Source organism: Oculina patagonica, chromosome 4, assembly GCF_052425735.1.
Source record: "Oculina patagonica isolate OP01 chromosome 4, crgOcupat, whole genome shotgun sequence".
Taxonomy (NCBI): domain Eukaryota; kingdom Metazoa; phylum Cnidaria; class Anthozoa; order Scleractinia; family Oculinidae; genus Oculina; species Oculina patagonica.
The window spans coordinates 5085163-5108379 of NC_135761.1; the positions used below are offsets into that span (position 1 = coordinate 5085163).

The following is a 23217-nucleotide window of genomic DNA, read 5'->3' on the forward strand; positions in this document are numbered from 1 at the left end:
CGTGTTCGGCTTGTATTTCTTTTTTTCAGAAGCGTACAGTATGGTGCAAGTGATAAGAGAGAGCGCCGGTTTTATTTTAAAAGTAAAGGTGGTGTTTCTGTCGTTCCAGCGCTACTGATGTCTGCGCAATGCTGGAAAGTATCCCAGGTTGGGAACCCTCGTCTGTACCAATTCTTGGTAGGTACTTGAGCCTTTTTACCGTTTGAAGTCCCTGTTCGTTGAGTCTAATCACAGTACGCTGTCGGTCTTTCAGCGTTGATCTATATTTCATAACCCTCGGAGGTTTTGGTGAGGCATCCCACTACTTCTCCCACTAAGCCATTGATATAACTGATCAGCGAAGCGAAAGTTGTTTATAGTTGTGGCAGTATTTTTATGGTCTTTCAAGGCATCTGTCTTTTTAGAAAGATGTTAACGTTGGATACATTGGGTAAATATAAACATCCCTGTCGGACTCCAGCTAGTTTGTTACTTGAAACCAGTCCTCTAGTGACATTTCCATGACGGTGTCAGTGACACGGACAAGATTGGCATTGATGTCGCGCGATCGCATGACATACCCTATTAAAGGCCTCCCTGAAGTCTACAGGGACATGTATGAGGTCTTACAGGTGCCGCTGATGTTTCTTGCAAAGTCCTGTAGTGTCCGTCCTTCTCAAACACCTTCAAGGTCTTGATAATTGATCTTGAGATTGTTTCGTATAATCTTAAGATTGACTTTTCATGGGTGGAAAATGAAGCGTGCAGATGAGATGACGTTATGATTGGGTTCATGGGGTGGGTCAATCTTCTGTCTGTCATGACAGTATGTTGTGACTGTTGTGAGTGATTGTGATCAAGGCACTGATCAAGGCTCCTTCCCCAGCCTGAACTGATTTGCTTGTTGCTGATTTGTCAACTCCAGCTGACATCCAAATCTTCATTGAACTCACTGATCTTCTTGTTCGGTATGTTAGGGCAAATCAGAAAAGGTGGGTCAACGTTCATCTTGGGGTTGTTTAATTCTGAACAGTATTCTACCGGTTGGCAATTTCTTATTCCCCTGTTTAGGGATTGGCCTGATTTGTCTCAGTGGGATGGCGTTTGCTGTCTCTTGTCTAGCAGTGGTAAGACCGTTTACAATTTGTCATTTTACCTTACTTACGTTCTTGCTAAGATCAACGTCAAATCCAGTACATTGCGCTGTTGCATAGTTTTCTTTTTCTTCTTTGAAATATTTTAAATTTGGCGATTGACTTCGTTATTTCTTCCTACTCGCTAGAGTTGCCTCTTTTATTTTTTCGTTTTGTCTGACGATTCTTTTCAAGGATCTGGCTGGCAATGCTGCTGAATGCAGCACTGAACGCAGGGTCAGTGTGTCCAGTTCTGGTAAGCCTTCTTCATCAAGGTATGTAAAAACGCGAATTTCCTGCCTTTTATTACTTGGCAGGGGCGTAGTGTCGAGCGTGTGAAACTTTAACTCATTTCAAGTGTTCCTGGCCAAACCCTTTCCAAATCTCTTCGTACTCGGTGTAGTAGGGACCTAGGGCCCAAATAAATTGCTGGTGTTCCTTTTTTTCTCTGCATACTGGTTTGTTTTCTTCCGTACACTTGGTACATACCGACTGAATAGTATCGCCTCTCCATGAATGTGCAAAAGTGCAACGATCAATACCGCGGAGGAACTCAGTGCTCGTGTGAATACGGCACTCTTGAGACTTAAACGCTCCAAGAACCCTCGACCCATGATGAAGCTTTCCTTTTGGATCGACGTACATTGGCTGGAATACACGCGACTGTTTCCCCCGGGTAGCCCTGATGCTTTTCCAATTGATTCGTTTTTGTATCGCTGAGGCCTGAGATATCTGGTTTTCAGCGCTAGGTACCTCTTTTTCCTGGCTGGATCCTCCATGTTTTAACGCAGATGCATAAGTAGGTGGAGTTGCTGTTGCTGCTGGCCTGTGATCATGAAGAGTATCATTACTGGCCAATGGTGATGGCACATTAAAATGCTCACTGGGTAACTGTTCCTGGAAATTCTGCACATATGAGGTTGTAGGGCAATTTTCTGAAGCATCTGGATTTCTTTGGATGCCACTGCTCATTTCACGCGGTTTTCGTCTACGTGGACCGGCAACAGATACGGCACCACGTCCAACGGCGTTTGAGCCACCTTTAAATGAACGTGTATCAAACGCTCTCTTTTCTGGTTTTCTGGCCATGGTGGAATACGTGTCGTCATCTACTGGATCAAATGCATACGGACCAGCCACTGAAAAGCCAACGTAGAACCATAAGTCATCTTTGCTCTCGTTGGGATAGAGCATGTCGTCAAAACTAAGTCGAATATCTTGATAGGTTATGACTCCCTGGGAGTGTTTTTGACCTCTTACACGGATCAGTGTTTCGGAGACTTCCTTGCTCCTCCAAAAGTCGGTTTTTGTCTTAGACCACTTTTTCTGTAGCTCTGGAAACTCTTTTCGGCTTACAATGGCGATCAGTCCAGTTCCCTTACCAAGGAAGTACTCAGCGGCAGATTTCCGAGCTCTCCATCCTGTTCTCTTCTGGACCATTTCACAACATTTGTTGATGGACGCCAGTGTTCCTAAATTAGTGGCAAGTAGACTTCTATTTGGTATGGGGAAATGGATCATGTAGTTGAAAAGATGTGCCCATGCAGAATCTGGAAACTTCTTTACCCACTTTTGGACAACATTGTCAAGCTCTTCAACTGGTGGTTTCTCTTGCCGTGAAAGTCGAAGGCAGACCCTTGAGAAAATCAACATGTCGTCATGGTTTCCATTGCTTTGTAGACAGAGGGGTTTTAAGAGGCGATAAATCGACGAAATCACCTGGTTGCCAAGGTTGTACCACCCGCTGTAAGATGTTTCATTATTCTTGAAAAGGATATCCTGTACAACTTGTTGAAAGATCTTGGGTTCTTCTTTCGACAAGGGTGACAAACGCCCTTCAGTAGGCACTAGCTTGCTCCTGTCAAATCCTGTGATTTCGTAAAATTCTTCTCGCAACTTGCACGCCCTTGTGTTTGCTGTGCTTAAGTTCTTAAATTCGGTGTCATCACATGTGGTCAGTTGCCTGTATTTGACATCTTTGAAAAACTTGTTGATTAGCTCTAAGGTGGCTGGACCAAGATCTTGAACGAAATTGTGATCCTTCTCCTGAAGAAAGTCCACCATTTCTCGAGGAATCTCGCCCTCTTCCAAATACCTTGTGAAAGTGTTATTTTCAAGACAAAAGCACGGCAAGGACTTAAAGATTTTAAGGAGCAAGACGATGATTTGTATTTTTCCAATCACTGAGTAGAAATTGAGTGCGATCTTTCTTTGTCTTGCTTGATCATACACCTGCAGTGCTTTACGACCTACATCTATGACGCCAGGCATTGAAGATACAAGGTTATGTCCATCTTCAGTATTGACGTCTCTCAACTGCAGACTGTACAGAACACCTTTGGTCGTGTAATGGTGACTGTAGTTGGGCTGCTGATCAATAGCAATATCAATTGCAATGTGCGCTGCTTTAATGCCCGTTTCAGGCATGGGCAGCTGGAGCTCTTTCAATTTGCTCAAATGTATAGCATCGTAGAGACGACTGTGTAGAGCATCCTTGCTCTCCAACTGTTCGAAACGCATCTCATAACCCATGAATCTCGCCAACTGTTGCCAGGCATACGCTCTATCCTCAGCTTTTTTTGCCTTCTCACAGACTGTTATTAGCAACTCTAATGTTCTTCGTCGACCATCGTCTCCTCCCAGAATGTCCAGAATCAGAGGGGAGTACCTAGTACGTACTTCGTAACACTTTTGATCTTCAGCTGCGATATCTGAGCCAATGTTATCCTCGGGCGTTTCTTCTTCTTTCGGGAGACTAACCAGATTGGAAACTCTCTTTCGATGAAGGAGAATCTGGAAAAGCTGCTCACTTAGGAATTTGTTCACATATGCTCGGCCTTTCTCAGCGTTTTCCAAAAGCTGCACTGCAATTTCATCAGCCTTCATTCTTGATTTCACAACTTCGCTGACGAGGGAGTGTGCAGGTCGCCAACCATGATACCCGTACGATTCGTTGTATCCTTCAAGAAGGAGCCCTCCAAATTTGTCATGAATGGATGCCGTCTGCGCACACTTTTCACCTGTCTCATCACTTTCTTCATAAAGGAAATCAACCACAAATGAGTGGGGCAAAATATCCACACCATTGCTGTAGAAATGGAGAAAGCAGCAGAAATGTAGGAGCTTTTCATATATGGCATGGCAATTGCCAAGGAAGGCGAGAGTGCTCTTGATATGATTGTGAAGTCGTTCCTTGATCTTGACATACTCTCTCCCGAAAAGCTCTAATCCAAACCAAATGAACCGTTTTTCTCTCTCAAGGACCTCTTCGGCTTCTCTTCGACGTCCAAGGTCTTTGGTAATGTTGATTAAGATGTTCCTTACGTGGCTCATTTCTTTGTCATCCAGCTGTCGTAGTGGTTTGATGTCAAACTCAATCGTGGTGCCGGTCGTTTCAACAGGATAGGTAGCAATTATGATGCATTTTGTCTCCCGCGTTATAAGTCGCTCTGATAAACCACGAGTGTCGTACGCAGTGAAATTATCAACGAGAACCAAAACAGGGGGTGAAAATTTCTTTTGCTCCTTGTCATAGCCTATACCTTGAAAGTGATCGATTTGAAAGTCCGTTGCTTTCGTGATGGCCTTGACGACTGCACAACGGTAGTCCTTGCGCTTATTCCAAAGAATTCTGCGACACAACGTTGTTGCACCAGATCCTGGTTCATAGGGAACAGTGACTGTCTTCACAGAGCCAGTGCGATCACTGCTTCGGCTACCCAGAGACTTCACTGCCTGCTCGATCTTTTGAGTGATCACTTCTTCCAGGGTTCTTTCGATGGTGTGATTGTAAAATAGGTTCATTTGGCTGGCTTGTGTTCCTTTATAAAAGGCATCCCTGGCTTTCTCGATATTCTCTGTTAAGGTTTGTAGGCGAGGCTCTGGGCAGTAAACTTCAAGATCATCCCAGGAATGGATAAATTTGTTTAGGACTTCCTTTTGGCCTGTGATATAGGGAAGCTTCGTGTTAGCATCTCTATCCTTGAACTCGGCAGGCCCAACCATTTCACGAACTATTTCTTTCAGTAAACTCCACGACATGTCGGAGATAGAGCAGTCCATCAGTTGTTTTCGTAAAGCTGGCTTTGAATTCTGTATTAATGCGTCTGAAATCGCTTTGCTTTCACTTATGATGGTAACACATTTTTTGGCAATGTTTCCACCAAGTATGCTAAAACAGCTTTCAGCGATGTCTGACATTTCCATTATTGCATTCTCCCCAAGACCAAGAATTGCAATTATCAGCCTTCCAGACGGAAAGCATTGCTTGTAAGCAGAGAGTGCGCGATAGAAACAGTCCTTTGCCAATGTTATCCACTCTTCGTCTTGCAACTTCTTCAGTTGTAAAATCCAAGTTGTTCCTCGCGTAAAGATTGGGCAATCGTTGTTAGCAGTCCAGTCCGTTGAAATGTCCTTGAAGTCATCAAGGGTCTTAACATTTGCTCGACGTGCGTCAGACATCTCGTTGCATATGAAATATAATCCATTTGTTCTGGAAGAAGCGTCAAACAAGTCGAACACGGCCACCCAGGGAATGCTTTTCAGGAAAGATAGATGTGGGGTTCCCCTGTACTGGGGAGGTACCTTGTTAGCAACAAGTATGTAGTGATACTCTTTGATGTTCAGGTCAAAAAATCGCTCTCTTACCATCTTGTTAAACCTCTTGAAGTCAGGATCATCTGGGTTGAGTCCTGAAATTCCAAGATTTGTTTCATTTATAAAAAAGGGCCTGGGCACGAAAATGTCCATTTTTCAATAACAGGTAACGGAATAAATATATATTTAACATTATTACAAAATATATTTTGCCTTTCTGTCATTTTTCTACCCCCACTAAACTAAATTGTAATTTCTGGAATAAAAGATCTAGAGAATCACGACGATACGAATCATATGAAGTGTCTGAGAATTTAGCACTGCCATGCTCAGTAATAATATTGTAAAAACCCTTCAACGGTCATCCCAACCGGTTACTTCAAACAAATAATAAGTACCCAACGTCTCGTCAGGGTATTAATTCAAATGCACTAAAAGTTTAAAATTTATTCTTAATTGATGAAGCTTACAACCATAATATGTATTATACGGTATTAGTTCTATTTACTTACCATCGGTCAATTCACTGGCACCTAAAATGATAAGAGAGGAATAAGGTTCAACATGGGCCAATGTGCCATCTACGTTGTACCCACTGTCGTACATCTGTATTAAATAGATTTAGCCAAACCTAAAAGCGGAGCTCCACGGTTATTTACTTTGCTCTTTTTTCGACTTTTTTTGCTTGTTTACAAGCGAAAGTAGGAGAATAGCAGTTATGTTGGGCAAAATTTGGAACATTCTTGTTAACTCTCAAGGGACTTTTTTAATTTCTCAAGGGACTGTTTGAATTTCTCAAGGGATTTCTTTCCGCTGTGGGTGATGAAAGGGTCTCTCATTAGTATTGCGTCAACACTTGCGATCTCGTGTTAAAAACGTGACTTGTCACATGTATAAACGTTATATAACAATTATTTTTATGCGTGAGTATCTCAAATGAGATATGACACAACTAATCGAGAATGTGAGTGGTTCAGCCCATGAAGGCAACGTTTAAGTCTTTCACAGTCTAACCTAAAATGATTAAGAACGGAAATTTGTACTGTTTAATACAAGTCTTTCACATACTAAAGCGGCGCTAATATTCAACCTAAAGGATTTGTTTTCGCGACAATCTATTGCGTTAGTCACGCTAAACACGAGTAAATAATCATTTATTCGCGTTCTCAATTCAAGGGATTTCTTTTCGGTGTGGGCCGGGGGTGTGGGTACATGTATATATGAAGAATGTATTCAAAAAATAATGCATCGCCATTAGAAAAATAAACAGCAACTGTTTTACTGGAAATGTAGTCGTTAGAAATGGCATGTGTAGCCGTAAGGTAAAGAATAACGCGAGGAGAAGCGGCTTTTGGTAATATCCAAACGAAAATTTACTTCTCAATGTGAGGTTAAGATTGCGTGACGAGACAAAAGGTAACTCTGTCGTGCGTAACCTTTATCGAGAACCCTGCATTAAGCCGAGTAGAAATCTTTCTAACTCGAAAGGAAACAGCTATTTCGATTAAAGGCAAACGTCAAAGTTTACCATTTTTAACCAAGCCAAAGTATATGAGTCGCAAAGCACCCAGTCGAACTTTAACTGAAAGACGTTTGAATTCTTCCATGATATGTTCGAACAACAATGCCCAGGATAAACCTTCTACTCATACTAACTTCATGCAAAAAAAGTCGATATCTTGAAGAGATCTTTGATTGTTAATCCGAATTACTGATCGTTGGCAGAAAAATAAAAGACGAGCCCGCGATCCAATGCAAACCAGTACTCAGCGGTTAACTTCAAAAAACATTCGACCTCGATGAGTTCTATATCTGAGCCCGCGATGGTCATGTGATACCGGTCAGCGGATACCTTGTTTTGTCAGCTGTCAACTGACCATAACATGGATGTCTAATATTAAAGACGTAAGCTGACATTAAAATATTTCTGGAGTTTGGGGCGACGTCGCCGCTAGCGCACGCGCCCGCGAACCATGCCGCTAGCCATGATGACCACGAAAAACCAAAAGCATGGTTCTGTAAATTTTTTATGGGGTATATATAGGGCCGCTGGGAGCTCCGCTATAAACCAGCTGGACCAGCGAGTGATTGGAAATAAAAATTAGGACCGCGAAGCGACTTGAAGGAATACAGTAGAACCCTACAAACAGTTCGAGTAAGTGGGTTGGTGATGAATTTTAAATTTCCTGTTAATTATTAACAATGCTGCATCGAGGTTTAATTGTTTTGCACAATCTCGGGTTATTTTAGAACACTTTGGAACGCTTTTACCTTGTACCAACTATGACTTTGGTTAAACAGCTTTTGCACAAATAAATTAAATTTGAGGGTAAATTTGAGTCACATTTGAGCCAAATATAGTCGGAGTTAGCTGGGAGTTTGGGTTAACCGAGTTGGAGTTAGCTGATAGTTAATGACTGTAAAATAGGGTCAAAACCAGGGCAAATTAAAATTTGTTCGAGTTTGAGAAGAGTTCGAGTGAGCAGGGTTCTACTGTATTTCAAATATATTAACAGACGAAATGAGAATTCTATTTCCTCACGCTTCACCTTTCGCTATATTTTATATTCCAATTTTTTCTCTTTAAAAGCCACTGAAGCATCCTGAAACCACGAGGTTAGTGGCCTCATGGCTAGACCCAGACCCCGTTATCTCATATTTAGGGTATACCCTATGTTTTAGTGTTTAAAAGTGATTGGAAGCTTTGAAAGGGGAATTCCTAACATTTGTTATCTCATATGTTTCGAACGGAGTCTGTGAGATATAATTGAAAGTGAGCATGTTAAATTAGGTATCCGCACTGACAAATTATTGCTTCTGAAGCCTATGTAACGTAAGCACGAAATATTTCTTTGGCAAAAAGAACTTCAACAGTGTCAACAATAATAAAACAACAAGCATTACCGTGACTTTCACTTACCAAATTTTGCTTCCCTTTTCCACTCCTCGTACTTTGTCATCAAAGGATCTCTTACTTGCCTTTTTATCTCATCTTGCTTAACACAGGCAGATGCTCCTTTGGTACGAACTGCAACATCGTCAAGCGTATCCTTTACTTTAAAAATGTCATGCAGTCCTGCTTTCTTTCTAGTGGGATCTTTGCTTCCTCCTTGTTTCTCGATCCAGCTTTTGGAGTGGTAGACGTTTTCTTTGCAGAATCGCCAGTCTCGGTGCACCTCTATTTCTACAACGTATAGTTCTTGTAAACTGGTATCAACATTCTCTTGGCACTTAACCGGGACAAAATGAATGTCAATGCAATTTTGTTCTCCTCCTTTTTGCAGCTTTCCATCGTCGCTCCTGATGTGGTCATCAAGGAGAAATTGAAGAGCTTTAGTGATGTCGTCTTTGATATTCTCAACCTCGAGGCCGATTACTTCTCCGTGATGGAACTTTGAACCCTGTTCTTGATTATCTCCAACGCCAAAATAGATGATACCTTTACTACCAGCATTTAAGCAGGCACAAATGAACTTTTTTGCCTTCTCCATGATTTTCCAAGGAAGAATTGAGGGGCGAGCACTTGAAAAAGATTTATATTCCACTTCCTTGTTTTCTTCTCCATCTATGACAGAGCCTTTCTTGTAACTGATGCTTTTTTCGGTTACTTTAACGCCAAACGGCCTTGCAATACCTTAAACAAAGTGAACATGATTATAAGTGATACTTTAACGCATTCATCTCTAATTCAGGGATGACAATATCCCTTACGTCGGGATGACGACAGCACGAGATATAAGTGGGAGATTTTTTACACATGAAAAGTTTTCACTCCCTCCGTGATACTTTAGGCTATCGATAATGTTTGAAACTATTTGGCCCACTTCATGCTACCTTGTGTATGAAATTCAGCGCACTTTTAGCTGACAAAATTTGAGGGATAATTAATTTTAGCGATTGGCCTAAAACAAATCGCAAAATTTGCAAAAATTAGTTGTCGCAAACCCTCTTGAATACCCTAATTTTGCGGAGTTAGCATCAACGAACTTAAACCTTGAAGTTAGTTGGAGTTACCGTGGTTAACTGGTGTGCATACTTACATTTTGAGACCTGCACAGACTGGGCGTTCTGTCCTTCTGTTGACAAACTTTGCTTCTTGGCTCCACCCTTTTGAAGAGTGATTGGTGGCATTCCAGCAATTTGTGGAATTGATGAGCTCGAAGCAATGGGAACAGGCGGCACTTTTTCGACGCTTTGGTCAGGCTCTTCTGTTACTGTTGTCCCAGCTGACTGTGAAGACACACTAGCACTATCGGATGAACTTGTCTTTTCGGCCATATAGCTGTTGTTTGCGTCACTCCTGGGAAACCCCTCATGCTCATGCTCAGCTTTTTTACCTTCTTGTTGTGTTGAATCAATTGGCACTACACCTTTGTAAAAGTAAAGACATCCCCCGTTTAGTAATGTTCTTTTGTGGTACAACGTGAAGCTTGATTTCCAGTGAACGGAGGAGCTAGTGTATATGTAAATATAAATCTATCACAAGTGTAATATCTGAGGTATCACCAGTATCCCACTCAATAAAATAATTATGCGATACTCATTGTATAGCTTTGTTTTCTAAGAAGGGTAACAACTGAGCTGAACCTTTTCTTCGAAGTTTACTGACACACCTGAAATATTCTAATGGAAAACACCGTTGCATATAAATCTGTGAGCTACTACCGAATATGCAACGGTTTACATGCAATCAAAATTTAGAAAATCTAGAACATTTCTGACATCTAAATTTAGTAGCTACCGGGCTCTTTTTGTTGCATTTCCACTGCCCTGTGGCCGTGAGTAACCACTGTCTTATATGTGTACGGCGAAGTAAACCTTAAAGTCAAAGTCAATTTTTCCTGTCGTTTATTCCTTATGGCCTGTTCCGCCAATGGCATTTTAGTTGCCCTTACCTTTTGAAAAACATTTGTGTCCTGTATTACTTTGAGCTTCCCCTGCTCTTTTTTGTTGCTTCTTGCTACTCTGTGTATCCTTTTGTTTACTGGAACTCTGAGGGGTTTTCGGACGCACTGTCCGCGGATCAAGATCGGTTCCTTGTTGAGTTCCACATGCTAGGCCATCTTCATACTGGGTCTTATTAATTGTTGTAGTTGAAAATGTTTCACAATTTCCGCTTGAAATCGTTCCGTTTTCTTCCGTGTTCCGTTCTTGACTTTCTTTTGATGCAGAATGGTGTACACTTTGGTTATCGCCATCTATTCACAAAGAGAACAACACGTTTTCTCACCGTTCAACGACACATGTACAATATACAACTTGGCGCGCTGCCAACTGTTATTTTTGTAACAAATATCCCAGGTTTTGCAATAACCTGTATGCAGCGTTTCAGATAGAATAGAAAAAACTGCGCTTGAATTGCATTAACATTCATTTTGTACGGGATTGTCAGTGTGCAATTTACCGTTCAAGGAAGATTGTATAGGTATTATCGAAGAGGGGTCCCTTGGTGTTTAATTAACTCACTAGAACGAAATTAAACTTACTGTAATTTTCATTTTGAGCGGCGAGTTTCTGTTCACAGCTTGGAAGCCCTTCTTTTAACAGAACTCCTTCCACATTTACTGGCGAAGAGCCTGTGAAATCATCTTTAACGTGTGAGGTAATGTGTGGTTGCTCCAATGTGGGCTGACTTTCAAAATGGCCTTCCTTTCCGTGTTGTTGCGTTTTATTGTACTCAAGTCCCACAGAATCTTCAGTCTCCTTGACGTCGCAGGAAATCAGACCTTCATCATATTTTGCAGAATCTTGAGTGTCTTTCAAGACGCTTCTCCTGGTATCCTGTTGGACGTTTCTCGAAAGTGCTGTTGCGAATTCTGACGGAAGTTCTTCTGGTTGTATATTTTGATTGCCATCACCGCTGCTCTTGGTGCTACTTGCAGTTTCTAGAATCGGGAGATATTAAGAATTTAATAACATCGAGTTGAACTAAATTTCTGCCCACTCTAACGAGACAATCTGAAAACAACTATAAACGTCTTACCCAAACGTTTTTTCATAAAGCCCGGGCTAAACGATCAAACATTTTCGTCCGACATTATGTTGGAAGAGCATGTTTGACCGTTTAGCCGCCTCTCTCAACATTGCATTTAAGGACGTTCGCGCTAATTGTTTATGCGCATCCTTACTGCGCACGTAATTCATGTCGCAACGTCACGCCACGTCATGCACGAGCGCGCGCGCTGAGAAAACTTTTGCAAACACATATAGGGTTGGTAGCCGTTGCGTTAACTTCGCTTGCAGTTTCCTCTCTTAAACGGTCGGTGACCCCCACTTTTTTCGGGATATACCAACTTTACCGATAAATCTCTACTGATTGACAAAAAATGAGCGAATTTCCAATGTTGGAACTTTGTTATTTTTTCATTTTCTCCCCTCGCGCGCGACCAAATTAGTCACATTTTCCAGTCTCGAGTGTTCGCAAATCCAATTCTTTAAAGCAAGATTTTCCTTAAGGGACTTCAAAACCGAAATATATTTGTACAATAGACCCACTAAAATAAATTCAGGCAAAGAAAGTTAGCCTACATCAATTAATTTAAAATATTTTGCCGCCCGAAGCCGCTGAGGTCATATCGAGTGACGAAGTGAAATTTATCCAAATACGCGCCGCCCTCTTTCGGTTATCGTATTTCGGAAACGAAGTCGGTGACCCCCACTTTTTTACATTTCTGATAAAAGTAGCTAATAAACTAGCTCTGGTGAAATTTTAAGAAAAATTGCAATGTTGGAAGATTTTCGCGCGAACGTCCTTAAATAGTTTCCCATGTTTGATCTAGATCAAACATTTTTATCCAACATTTTGCTTCACTCGCAAATGTTTGATCGTTTAGCCACCTCTGCAAACAAAGCAAGCTCAGGCGGGAAAAAGCAACCAATCAGAAACCGAATCTATGTGACGTCGCGCCATAATTTCAGCGGTAATACGCACAAAGCGCTATGTGGGCTCACTTTGGTAGATGTTTGATAAAACATTGTTTGCTCGTTTAGCCACCCCATGTTGTGTGTGACAAACACGATGTTGCACGAACATGTTTGATCGTTTAGCCGAGGCTTAATTTCCTCCCAACCCATACAAAATACTGACAATTTCAACTAAACCATCAGACCATTGGTATCCGCTGACCTTTGTGTGTGTGACAGTTGATGAACCAGTGCCTGCTGAATTTGAAGGCTTGACCAAAGGGCAGACCCAATTTCCGTAATTCGCTTTTGAGTTCTTCCTCAGATGCCATATAAAACAACGTGTCATCCTGCAAGCAAAAAGGAAACTCAGCAAATGATTGACCTCAAACCATACATGCAGTCACAAGGACAACAAATTTGGTTTTAGGCACCATATTTCTTCTTAGATGAACAAGTCCGTCATACTGACTCACAGAGTTTACTATAAAAGATCAAGAGAAGTTATTACCTAGCATGCAAGACCGACCCTTGTGTAATATTCGATCCTGAGGTGTTGAGTATTTTTATTTGCAATCTCGGAGCGTTGTTGAAATTAAAACTTTTATTTACACTCCGTGTGATAGAATACGATCTTACCTCCAGAAGGTGCTTCTTGAAAAAGGGTTTTAAAAAACCAAGTTTCAACTCATCAAGAGCAGTAAAGATCACCTGATACTCAGAATCATCTGCGAAAATATTAATAGTACTATCTATTAAAGCTACTCCTTGCAAAACTCACTCTCTTTCTTGCAGTCTCATTCGGGTCACACTTTCAAGAAGAAGATTCTGAATCAATAATTTGTTTGTAGTAGTGCCTCTCAAAATAATCAGTCATCCTGCGGAAGGCGTAAGTGTCTTCACTGGGTCTGAGTTATATTTTCTGTTGACAGGTCCGGCTTTTCTTGTTCCACGGAATAGAGTTCTCAAGGTTTTAGTATAACGAAACTAAATGCTAAGCATAAATGTTTTTTCACTAGTGGGCAAGAATATCTTTGTCTCGTTTCGTTGCATGTGCCCAATAATTTATTTCCTCTGGAAAAAGTTCTGTACGTAGGAGGTTTCATTTAGCCTGACCTTCTTCTCGGCCAAAAGTAAAATAATCCGGTCCTTACCTGAATCCTCGTTTTTCGCCTCCTACAAAATAAAGAAAATATTTAATTTAGCTCCCACTGCTTAAAAGCATTTTGCATCAGTTATCCTATGCAACTTGCCTTACCTTCGGGACGGCAGAAAGGTGGCCGCGGCCGCTTAATAGGGGTGGCCGCTTAAAAGGGGTTTTATTTACAATATTATACTGACAATATTTTCGGGACTTTAGTAACTGACCGCTTAATAGGGGGTGGCCGCTTAATGGGTGGTCGCTAAATAGGGGTTCGACTGTAGTTGGCTCTGGCAATTTGATGACTGGATCAGGCTCTTTTCAAGTAAAAAATTGTGAAATAAATGTTATTTGCGTAAGAAATACAGCTACCGTTCTCGTCATTTTTCAGATCAATAACCCTCTAAAAGCACCGCAATAACTCTAGCGGGGGTGATTTTAGGCTTTGGCACCCTGAGTGGTACCAATCCACAAATTTTACCCTCTAAAAGGTACGACGAGCATCCCCGTAATTTTTATAGACGAGTCCCCGGAGGGGGCGGGGGCGGGGGGGACTACTCGTTCCTTCTCTCCCAATGCCAAATCACGTGAATGTTAGCCTGCGTAGCAAGCGTTCCCGTGCGAGCGAAGTGCTGTGTATCGCGCGCCTGCGAAGATTCTGGCGAAGAGCGAAAGATTCTGGCGCGCGAAAATTGGGGCGAGAGCAAAAAAGGGAAAGGAAGGGGGATGGGGTGGGGAAGCGAGGGAACGCTTGCAAGCAAACCCCACGATTCCAGGCCACGATTCTGAAAAACCCGTTCGCCCACGAACGGGGTCTCTGATTGGTGCGGCGTAGTTATGTTGATTGACAACTTTGACATATTCGTGCTTGCTGCGGTTTACGCTTTTTGCTGCCGTCAATCATCTTAGCGGACCTCTCGGGAAACAGAAGTTCACTTCATTCGGGTCAAAAGGTCAAGTCTGTCAGTTGTGATTGGTAGATTTCGATCCATTTTGTTTGTTTCCGTTTTTCATGGTTCGTTGGCTGTCACCATAATTATGATAGACAGCAGCGAAAAACGCAATCGCTAGTTGGATTTTGAATTCCAAAGTTCGCATTGCACTGAAAACCGCAATAATGAAAAGTTTGACTGTTTAGAGGACATACACCGAGGGAAATTTAACATTGTGTACGCTTCAGCTGAAGCCGCCATGGACAGGCGTTTTATTGATTCACTAAATTCGAAGAATTCCGCATTTAATGATAATTTAGCCGCTCTTGTTGTAGACGAAAGTCATACAGTTGAAACTTGGACGGGATTGAGGTAAGCTTCTTCGCCACTGTTTATAATTTTGATACGTAAAACTAAAGATATCTTTGTGCACTATTGTAGTAATATATTTGTAATAAAGTAGATTGAAACATTGGCTTTGGTGGAGTTTTGCAAGCAGCAGCCTCGCTTCCTATCGAACTCTGTACGAGTTCGTATAGTGTTCCCAAATTTCTAGTTTTGCGAGCGCAAGGATTACAAACACGCTATAAAAATAGCTTGGGGTTTTCCACAACTTCGATTCCAACAGCTCTGCAAATATCGGCATGGATTTCTCGTATGAATCTTTTCGTTTCGAAGGTTTAAAAAGATATTCTAAAGAAATATAACCAGCTTTTCCCGGCTGAGATGCTGTACCAAATTTAATTTTAAAATTGCATCGACAAACTCTGCAGCGATCGCTTGGTGTTTCGGACATTACAACAGTGTTTCGCGGGTTTGAATATTTTGACAAGGTTTCACGTGGAGGATTTTGTTTTGAAGGAATTAAAATTTTATTTTCGGTCAAATGTAATTGGCTAATTTGTTAACAAGCTGTCAATCAACAAGTGAAATCAACCGTAAAAAATCGGTGGGCGTTTTTCAGAATCGTGGGGTTTGCTTGCAAGCGTTCCCTCGCTTCACCACCCCCTCCCCCCCTCCTTTCCCTTTTTTTCTCTCGCCCCAGAATCTTCGCTCGCGCGCGACACACAGCACTTCGCTCGCACGGGAACGCTTGCTACGCAGGCTACGTGAATGTGTATAAACAGTCTCTACTTCTGTATGTTTACCGACACCATGCAAACTGTTCTTTCTATATGATAATTACTACTATTAATGTATTTGTAAAGGAGGACTCCTTAATGTAAAGGTCCCTTACTCGATTGACTGCTTACTAATTGAATATTCGCATGTCAAGAATTAGTCCTTGTTATCCGTTATCCGCACGTAACAAGTATCCTGCGATGTACGTTGGTTGCCAACGTTTGTCTAAAGTCTTGCAGAGCACTGCATAACCACACTATTTTTAGCAGTAATTGTTTTGAATATATAAAAATATCGAAGATCCGTTACTAGGATTCAAAATAAATCAGAATAAAACGTTCTCTGGTAAGAAGTATTAAAAGCTATATGCTTTTGTCAGCCGGTCTGCTGAATTCAGCGGATAAAAATATGTGATAAAAAAGCGTTAAAAATTTGAATATGATGGGCAATTCGCATAAATTAGAAAATTAAAAAATATATGACGATGTGCATGAAGTATTTACTTATAGTTATTAAACTGCTGATATTGTTGGAGCGCGGGCCCAAGTGGCGTTTCGACTTCGTTTCGAGTTGTATTGTAAACATGTCGACATATGGCCGTAATTAAAATTTGTTAAGTTCTGCCGTTATCCGTGGTCCTTGGAAGTCTTACATGTAAGGATTATCACACGGTGTTAAAAGTGGTACCAAGAGTTGGATTTTAGCCGTGTTTGTGGAATATTTTAACCATGAATTCACTGGTCATTGCTGTTCACGTAAATCGAACCCAGGTGGTCAAAACAAAATGGCCGAACGCCAATTGTTCCCGCCACCGGATCCTCTGCAGCTTTCAAAAGGAAATTCCTCGCAAAATTGGAAAAGATTTCACCATAGTTTTCGGGTAGCTACCCTTTTAACTGTGACTGGAGATGAAGCTTTGTAGTTTGTATGTTTACAACGTCTTCACGTGGGAAAGCAGGAAAGCGACGAAGATTAGGTCAAAATCGACAAAGTTCTGGAGCAGTTCGAGAAATTTTGTGAACCTCGGAAGAATACAATCTGCGAGGCCAGGAGAGTAGGGAACCCATTGACAGGTATACTACAGTTTTAAAGAACATGGCTGACAATTGTGAATTTAGAGATCTGAAAGATTCGTTGATCCGTGATCGCATTGTATTGTGTTGTGGAGTAACCGATAATCAGTGAGGAGAAAGCTTTAGAAATTACATGAGCTGCCGAAGCAACGCAATACCAGTTATTAAAAGCAAATGCAAAATATTCAATTAGTCAATTAGATGAGAAACAGGACCGCAGTACCTCCCAAGGAGAAATCTGAAGGAAAGAAGCCGGTGAGTGGCGGTGAGCAAATTGATTGCAAGTTTTGTGATAGGAGACATGTTAGAGATAGGATGAAATGCCCTGCGTAAGGTCAGCGCAGTGTAGCAAGTGTGGAAAGAGTGATAATTTTGCAGTGAAGTGTCTAGCAGGCAAGAGGTCAAGTCAGAGGTTGCACTTTGTTGATGATTTAGACCAGTGTTCGTTTGAAGCGCATACTATTGATGCCATTACACACAGTATCAGTGCTGTTGAAAATATGAAGTCCTGTCCTAAACAGTTGTTCACAACAGTGCTTGTAAACAACTCTAAGGATGTGACATTTTAGCTCGATTCTGGAGCAACCTACTTAATATCTATATCCCTGAAGGAATCTTCAAGCATCTTGGAAAATCCCAAAGATTTGTATGTAAAGAAAACATCAGCAACATTCAAGAGATCTCAAGATGTATAATGGCTCACAATGTATCCCTTGGAAAGTGCACCCTAAGATGTCCAAAAGGTGAGGTAAGCAAAGATGTGGATTTCTTTGTTGTTGACAAGGAATTTAGGCCATTGTTTGGTGCTCAAACATGCCAGAAACTGAACGTTATCAAGGAAGTGGTGTCTGACATTGTCAATTCTGAAACTGTCAGCTCCGTGAATGGCAAGTTAAAAGCCCCACCTAGTCTTCTTAGCAAAGAATGGATTCTGAAGGAATATCGTGATGTGTTTGAAGGCTTAGGCTCAGTATCATATAAAAGTTGATGAAAGAGTGAGGCCAGTAGTCCATCCCCCCAGAAAGGTTCTTGTAGCCTTGAGAGATCGTTTGAAAGAAGAACTGTACAAGCTAGTTAGAGAAGGCATTATCACGCAAGTAACAACCTATCAAATGGGTGTCCTGCCTAGTTTTAATCAACAAACCAAAGAGGCTTATAATCTGCATTTACCTCTTTTAAGGACCCATTATCCACTCCCAACCATCGAGGAAGTGGCAACCAGACTAAGCAAGGCAAAGGTGTTTCTGTTTTGGATGCAAAAACTGGGTTCTGGCAAGTACAACTGGACAAGGAGTTATCGTATTTCACAACCTTCAACAAACCTTTTGGTCGCTTTCGCTGGCTCCACCTACCATTTGGTGTGAGGACAGCGCCTGCAGAGTATCAGCGACGAATGCATGGAAGTCTCCAGAGTTTGAACGGTATCAAAGACATAGTAGATGACATACTCTGTGTTGGTGAAGATGATACCCACGAAAGTGCAGTAAATGATCATGATAGGAACTAAATTGCCCTCCTGGATCGTTGTCGCGACAAGAACATCAAACTGAATCCAAATAAGTAACAGTTGTGAAAGCAAGAAGACCCGTACATTGGTCATTTACTAACCCCCAATGGTTTGAAACCTGACCCCAATAAGGTCAAAGCAATTTTGGAAATACCTACTCGTATTGATAAACAGTCGTTGCAAAGACTGTTAGGAATGATCACATATCTTGGGAAATTTTTCCCAAACCTGTCTGATGTTACAGAACAATTGAGACGTCTTTTGGATAGAGACGTGGAATGGCACTGAGACGATGCCCAAGAAAATGTAGTAAACCAAGTGAAGCAGTTGACCACAAGAGAACCTGTCCTCAGGTACTTTGACAAAACCAGAGAAGTAACCTTGCCGTGTGATGCCTCAAATTCCGGGCTTAGTGCTGTCGTCATGCAGCTCAAGAGCTCAAGAGCTTAAACAAACACCAAGAAGAATTACGTACAGATCGAAAAGGAGTTACTCAGTATTGTTCATGGAAGTACCCGTTTTAATCAGTATGTTTAAGGAAGAGAAGTTACTATCCAGACGGATCACAAGCCTTTGGAGAACATCTTCAAGAAACTACTACTTCAAGCTCCCAAGAGCCTGCAGCGAATGTTGCTCCAGTTACAGAGGTACCACCTTAAACTATTGTTCAAGCCAGGGAGGGAGCTTTCAATTGCGGATACACTCAGTCGAGCATATTTGCCCAACGAACCAGCCCCAGAGAAGAGCAATTGTGGTGTGTTTGCAGTAAGACAAGAAGAGTATCTTATCAAGTTCATAGAGGAAACTGACATGGTTAATTTCCTGCCAATCACAGCTGAGCGTCTTGCAGATCTTCGTGAGAAGACTGTGCATGAAGAATCCCTCCAGAAGTTGAAACATGTTGTCAAAATTGTCTGGCCGGAAAATAAAAAAGAGATACCCCCAGAAATCAGAAACTACTTTCATTTTAAAGAAAAACTTACCATTCAAGATGGTATTTTTTCAAAGGAAACCGAGTGATCGTCCCTGTAGGGTTAAGACCACTCATGGTGAAGAACGTTCATTCTAGTCACATAGGTGTAGACGGTTGTTTGTGAAAGGCACGTGATGTTCTATTCTGGGCTGGTATTAATTAAAGATTCATTGCTAAATGAGACACGTGCAACACCTACCTGACGAACCAGCAGAGGGAGCCTCTCATACCTCACGAGCCTCCCAAACGCCCTTGGTCGCATGTAGCTACCGACATTTTCAGTTTCGATAACCAAGATTGGATCATCATTATACACTGCTATCCAGATTACTTTGAGATTAATGAGCTACTTTCATCAGCTACCTAATACCACTTCAAGTACAATTATCAAGTCGCTCAAGAACCATTTTGCGTCACGGCATACCAGACATGCTTTATAGTGACAATGGTTCCAGGTTTACATCAAGAGAGTTTGAAGAGTTTGCATCAGATTGGCCATTTGATCATCAAACATCATCACCCCATTATCCCCCGTCAAATGGGCAGATCGACAATGCTGCCAAGATAGCCAAGAGATTATTAACCAAGTCGAAGACAGGTGGACAAGACGCATGTCTTGCCATTCTTGACTGGCGCAACACACCATCAGAAGACGTATCAAGGCACCCCTGTCAACTGCTGGGACACTGATACAACCCACGATTGTGGAAGGTACAGAGGTCAAGTTGAAAGAAAGAAAAGCAAATCAAGAACACTATTTCAACAGAGGGACCAGAGAGGTACTTGACCAGCAATCTGGTGAAGCTGTGCCCATGAGGCCATTGTCGACTGACAAGGAGAAGTTGTGAAAGAAAGTCACAGTAATAAAACAAGTCGCACACAGATCATATGAAGTAGATTTACAAGGAAAGGTGTGCAGGAGAAACAGAAAGCACCTAGTAAAGACCCAAGAATCATAACCACCAAAGTATGATCCAGACATGTCTCCACCTGTTGAAGAGATGCAGCCAACAACCCCAGAGCAAGCTCGTATTGGTTCCCAACCATTTAAAGAAGCTCAAGCCTCCCTACCCATACCCTCTGAAATGGCACCAACATCGCCTGTGATGTGTACCAGATCTGGAAGAAATGTTCGTCCGCCAAAACAGTTCCAGGACTATGTTTAGGTTTAAGGACATGCAAAAACTTAAATTTTTAGTTGTTTGGGAGACACTGAATTTTGTTGTTTATTTTGAAAAGAGGGAAGATGTGACAATATGTATGAAGTATTTACTAATAGTAATTGTACTGCTGATTTGTTGGAGCGCGGGCTTAATTAAGTGACGTATAGACTTCGTAACGAGTTATATTGTACACATGTCCGTACTTAAAAGATTTTGTTGAGTAGTAGTACCGTTGTCCGTGGTTCTTCGAAGTCTTAAAAATTATCACAAAATATATGTGTAAAGAATGCTCGTAAGAATGATAAAATGCTAGAATTAATGTTTGCTTAAAAGAATGTTGTACTTTCTTGGAAAAGGGCATGAATTGTTGTCGGCCTCAACCGTTTTCGCCGTGTGCCAAAATTCAAGCGTTTTTCTTGTGCGATTATTTCCTTTGTCAATTCAAAACTGTGGTCATGATTCCATGCATGTTTGGCAACATTGGAGTCTTTAGCATACTGTTTTGCGTTTCTAAGCCCGGGGCTGAAAGATCTCTCCGTTTTGCATATGTAGCTCCAAATTCCATGTGCGTCATGCCCTTACCAGAGAACGTTTTATTCAGTTTTGTTTTGAATATAATAACTGGGTTGAATAATAAAACAATTATAGTGCTCAATCTTGCGGAATATCGTCTGATTTTTATAGCCAGCCAGGCCTACGGCCTCCTTGACCTATAAATTCAAGTCGGTCTTTTGTTTTTAAAGATCCGTAAGTCTTAAATGACATCATTTGAAATTTAAAGTATTATTAAAGTATTACTGATGTATTGTTTAGTTAGTTTTTTTACAACATATTTCAAAAGCAAAATACGACTATCAAGTCTACCATTGCTTCGTGCATGTTTGTGTAATTTTATCCCTGCGCTCCCACGAACGAGACAAAACAAACGCAATCAGAACCGGGAGTATCAACCAAGTATTGTTGACGCCAATCGATTTTCTGGGAAGTGAAGCTTTTCTCGGAATAATCTACAGAACCGAGAGTATCAATCTAGTATTGTTGAGGTCAATCGATTTTCTGGGTAATGACAATAATATGCTTTTCTCAGAAATGACAACAATTGTTTCGTTGCCCTCTCCAGTTGTCACGGTCGACTAAAGCAATTAATGAACCCGCAACAGCTTTGCAATTTTCTTTTCAAAACGTAGCTTTGACTTTTTTCCCTTTAGCTTTTATTACAACTTATTTCAAAAGTAAATTACAAATATCAAGTCTTCCGTTACTTGGCACATGTTTGTGTCATTCAATTTAACTTCCACGTGCTCACAAACTAGACTGAAAACAAACGTTTAAGAATATAATCCACAGAACTGAGAGTATCAAATCTCGAATAGCGGGAAGCTGTAAGATCATATCAGTGTAGTGTTAAAAATAAACTCTTTTCAACTGCTGTCTTTTAGTCGAATTTCACACTTGTACAATGCAGCTACATGCAGCTGCTTGAGCCCTTTGTTTGTGCCCGCCAAAATTAACTGTAGCTGACCCAAACTGCATCGTTTCGAGACTGACGTACATTAGCTGTATTGCCTCATATAAAAGAATGGAGAGAAAGGTCAAACTTATTATACATAACGTGCAAACTTACCATTTTGCTGAAATGCTGTTAATAAAACGTTAAGAGAAATTCCATTACACCATGTTGGTTTCATCAACGCTGGCTCCCTCCATGGGAGGTTGTTTTCCGTTTTGGATTATTTAATACCATGTTATGATGCAATCGGTAACAACCAATGAGAAGCAAGATACTGTTCGAGAACGTTCTCAGCTATACGCTTGAAGGCTCTCAAACAGAAATAGAAAAGGGTTAGGCCCGGGCCAAACGTCGAACTTCACATGAGTCGAACCTAATGCAAATGACCAAAAACAATAGGTTTTGCTCATTTGCATTAGGTTCGACTCATGTGAAGTTCGACGTTTTGCCCGGGCCTTAGTGTGTAATTTGTTGTGTTGCAATGGTATTACATTCGCCGAACAAAACCCCATGTGTCAATTACAATTCCGTAATATTTAATTGTCTAAGATCCAAAGATTTTGCAGGTTAATATTAATTAAATTTAAGGACTACAGAATTCAAACAGATCGACTTTAAAGGGACACTGTCACCAGTTTCACTTCAAAATCTCAAGAGCCCAAAGACATATGGAAAGTACGAATAGTGGTCCAATGTCGCTAACACCATGCCATTGCCCTGTATTGCATTGCGCATTCTTACTGCGCATAATTTTACGCGTAAATAATTAGCGCGCAAACAAAATGGCGGGTTTTTTCTATACGGCTTTAATAGTCCGCGAGAAAAAAAATCGTCTCTCGCCTCTTTCTTTCGCGAGACTATTACGTGCTACCCTCGTAAAATAAAGACGATTTATTTATTTTATTTATTTACTCCACTCATTGCCTGCGGAAAAAAGGCAAATTACAAATACAGCCTAAGAATTGTACATGATAACGCAAGCTGAAAGTACAACGAGAAAAATGCGTGTATCGAAGCTGTCCTCGCTGTGCTTGTGGTTACACTTACGCGGAATGCAGATCAGGTGACACTGTTTTCAGAAATGGACACTGATCACGCGTGACAGAAATGATTAAAAAAAAACTATTCTACTGACACGGTTAAACAGGAGAACGTTTTTCCAAGAAAGCTTAATTTAGAAGCATT

The 23217-nt window shown here is 41.2% G+C and overlaps 1 protein-coding gene across 2 annotated transcripts; it reads right to left on the reverse strand.

The window, feature by feature from the left end:
• Window positions 1-886: 886 nt before the first annotated feature.
• Window positions 887-22238, reverse strand: LOC144651174 (sterile alpha motif domain-containing protein 9-like). 2 transcript variants are annotated; one of them, XM_078511064.1, is made up of 11 exons: window positions 22147-22238; window positions 13766-13787; window positions 13251-13339; window positions 12835-12961; window positions 11195-11593; window positions 10604-10906; window positions 9749-10078; window positions 8629-9342; window positions 6221-6241; window positions 1866-5803; window positions 887-1835 (listed from the first exon to the last, which is right to left on the reverse strand). In XM_078511064.1, the coding sequence occupies exons 1-11, from the start codon at window positions 22147-22149 to the stop codon at window positions 1461-1463; spliced, it is 6321 nt and encodes a 2106-aa protein (XP_078367190.1). In that variant the 5' UTR covers window positions 22150-22238; the 3' UTR covers window positions 887-1460. The 2 variants fall into 2 exon arrangements, with proteins under 2 accessions (XP_078367190.1, XP_078367189.1); XM_078511063.1 differs by having other exon boundaries at window positions 887-5803.
• Window positions 22239-23217: the final 979 nt, after the last annotated feature.

Bases quoted from the DNA above. Each gene is read 5' to 3' on its own strand.
- LOC144651174 (XM_078511063.1), bottom strand. The intron at 13,340-13,765 runs GTAAGGACCGGA...ATATTTTCGCAG, and splicing joins GGCGAAAAACGAGGATTCAG to ATGATTCTGAGTATCAGGTG. The intron at 10,907-11,194 runs GTAAGTTTAATT...CTTTGTGAATAG, and splicing joins CGCTCAAAATGAAAATTACA to ATGGCGATAACCAAAGTGTA.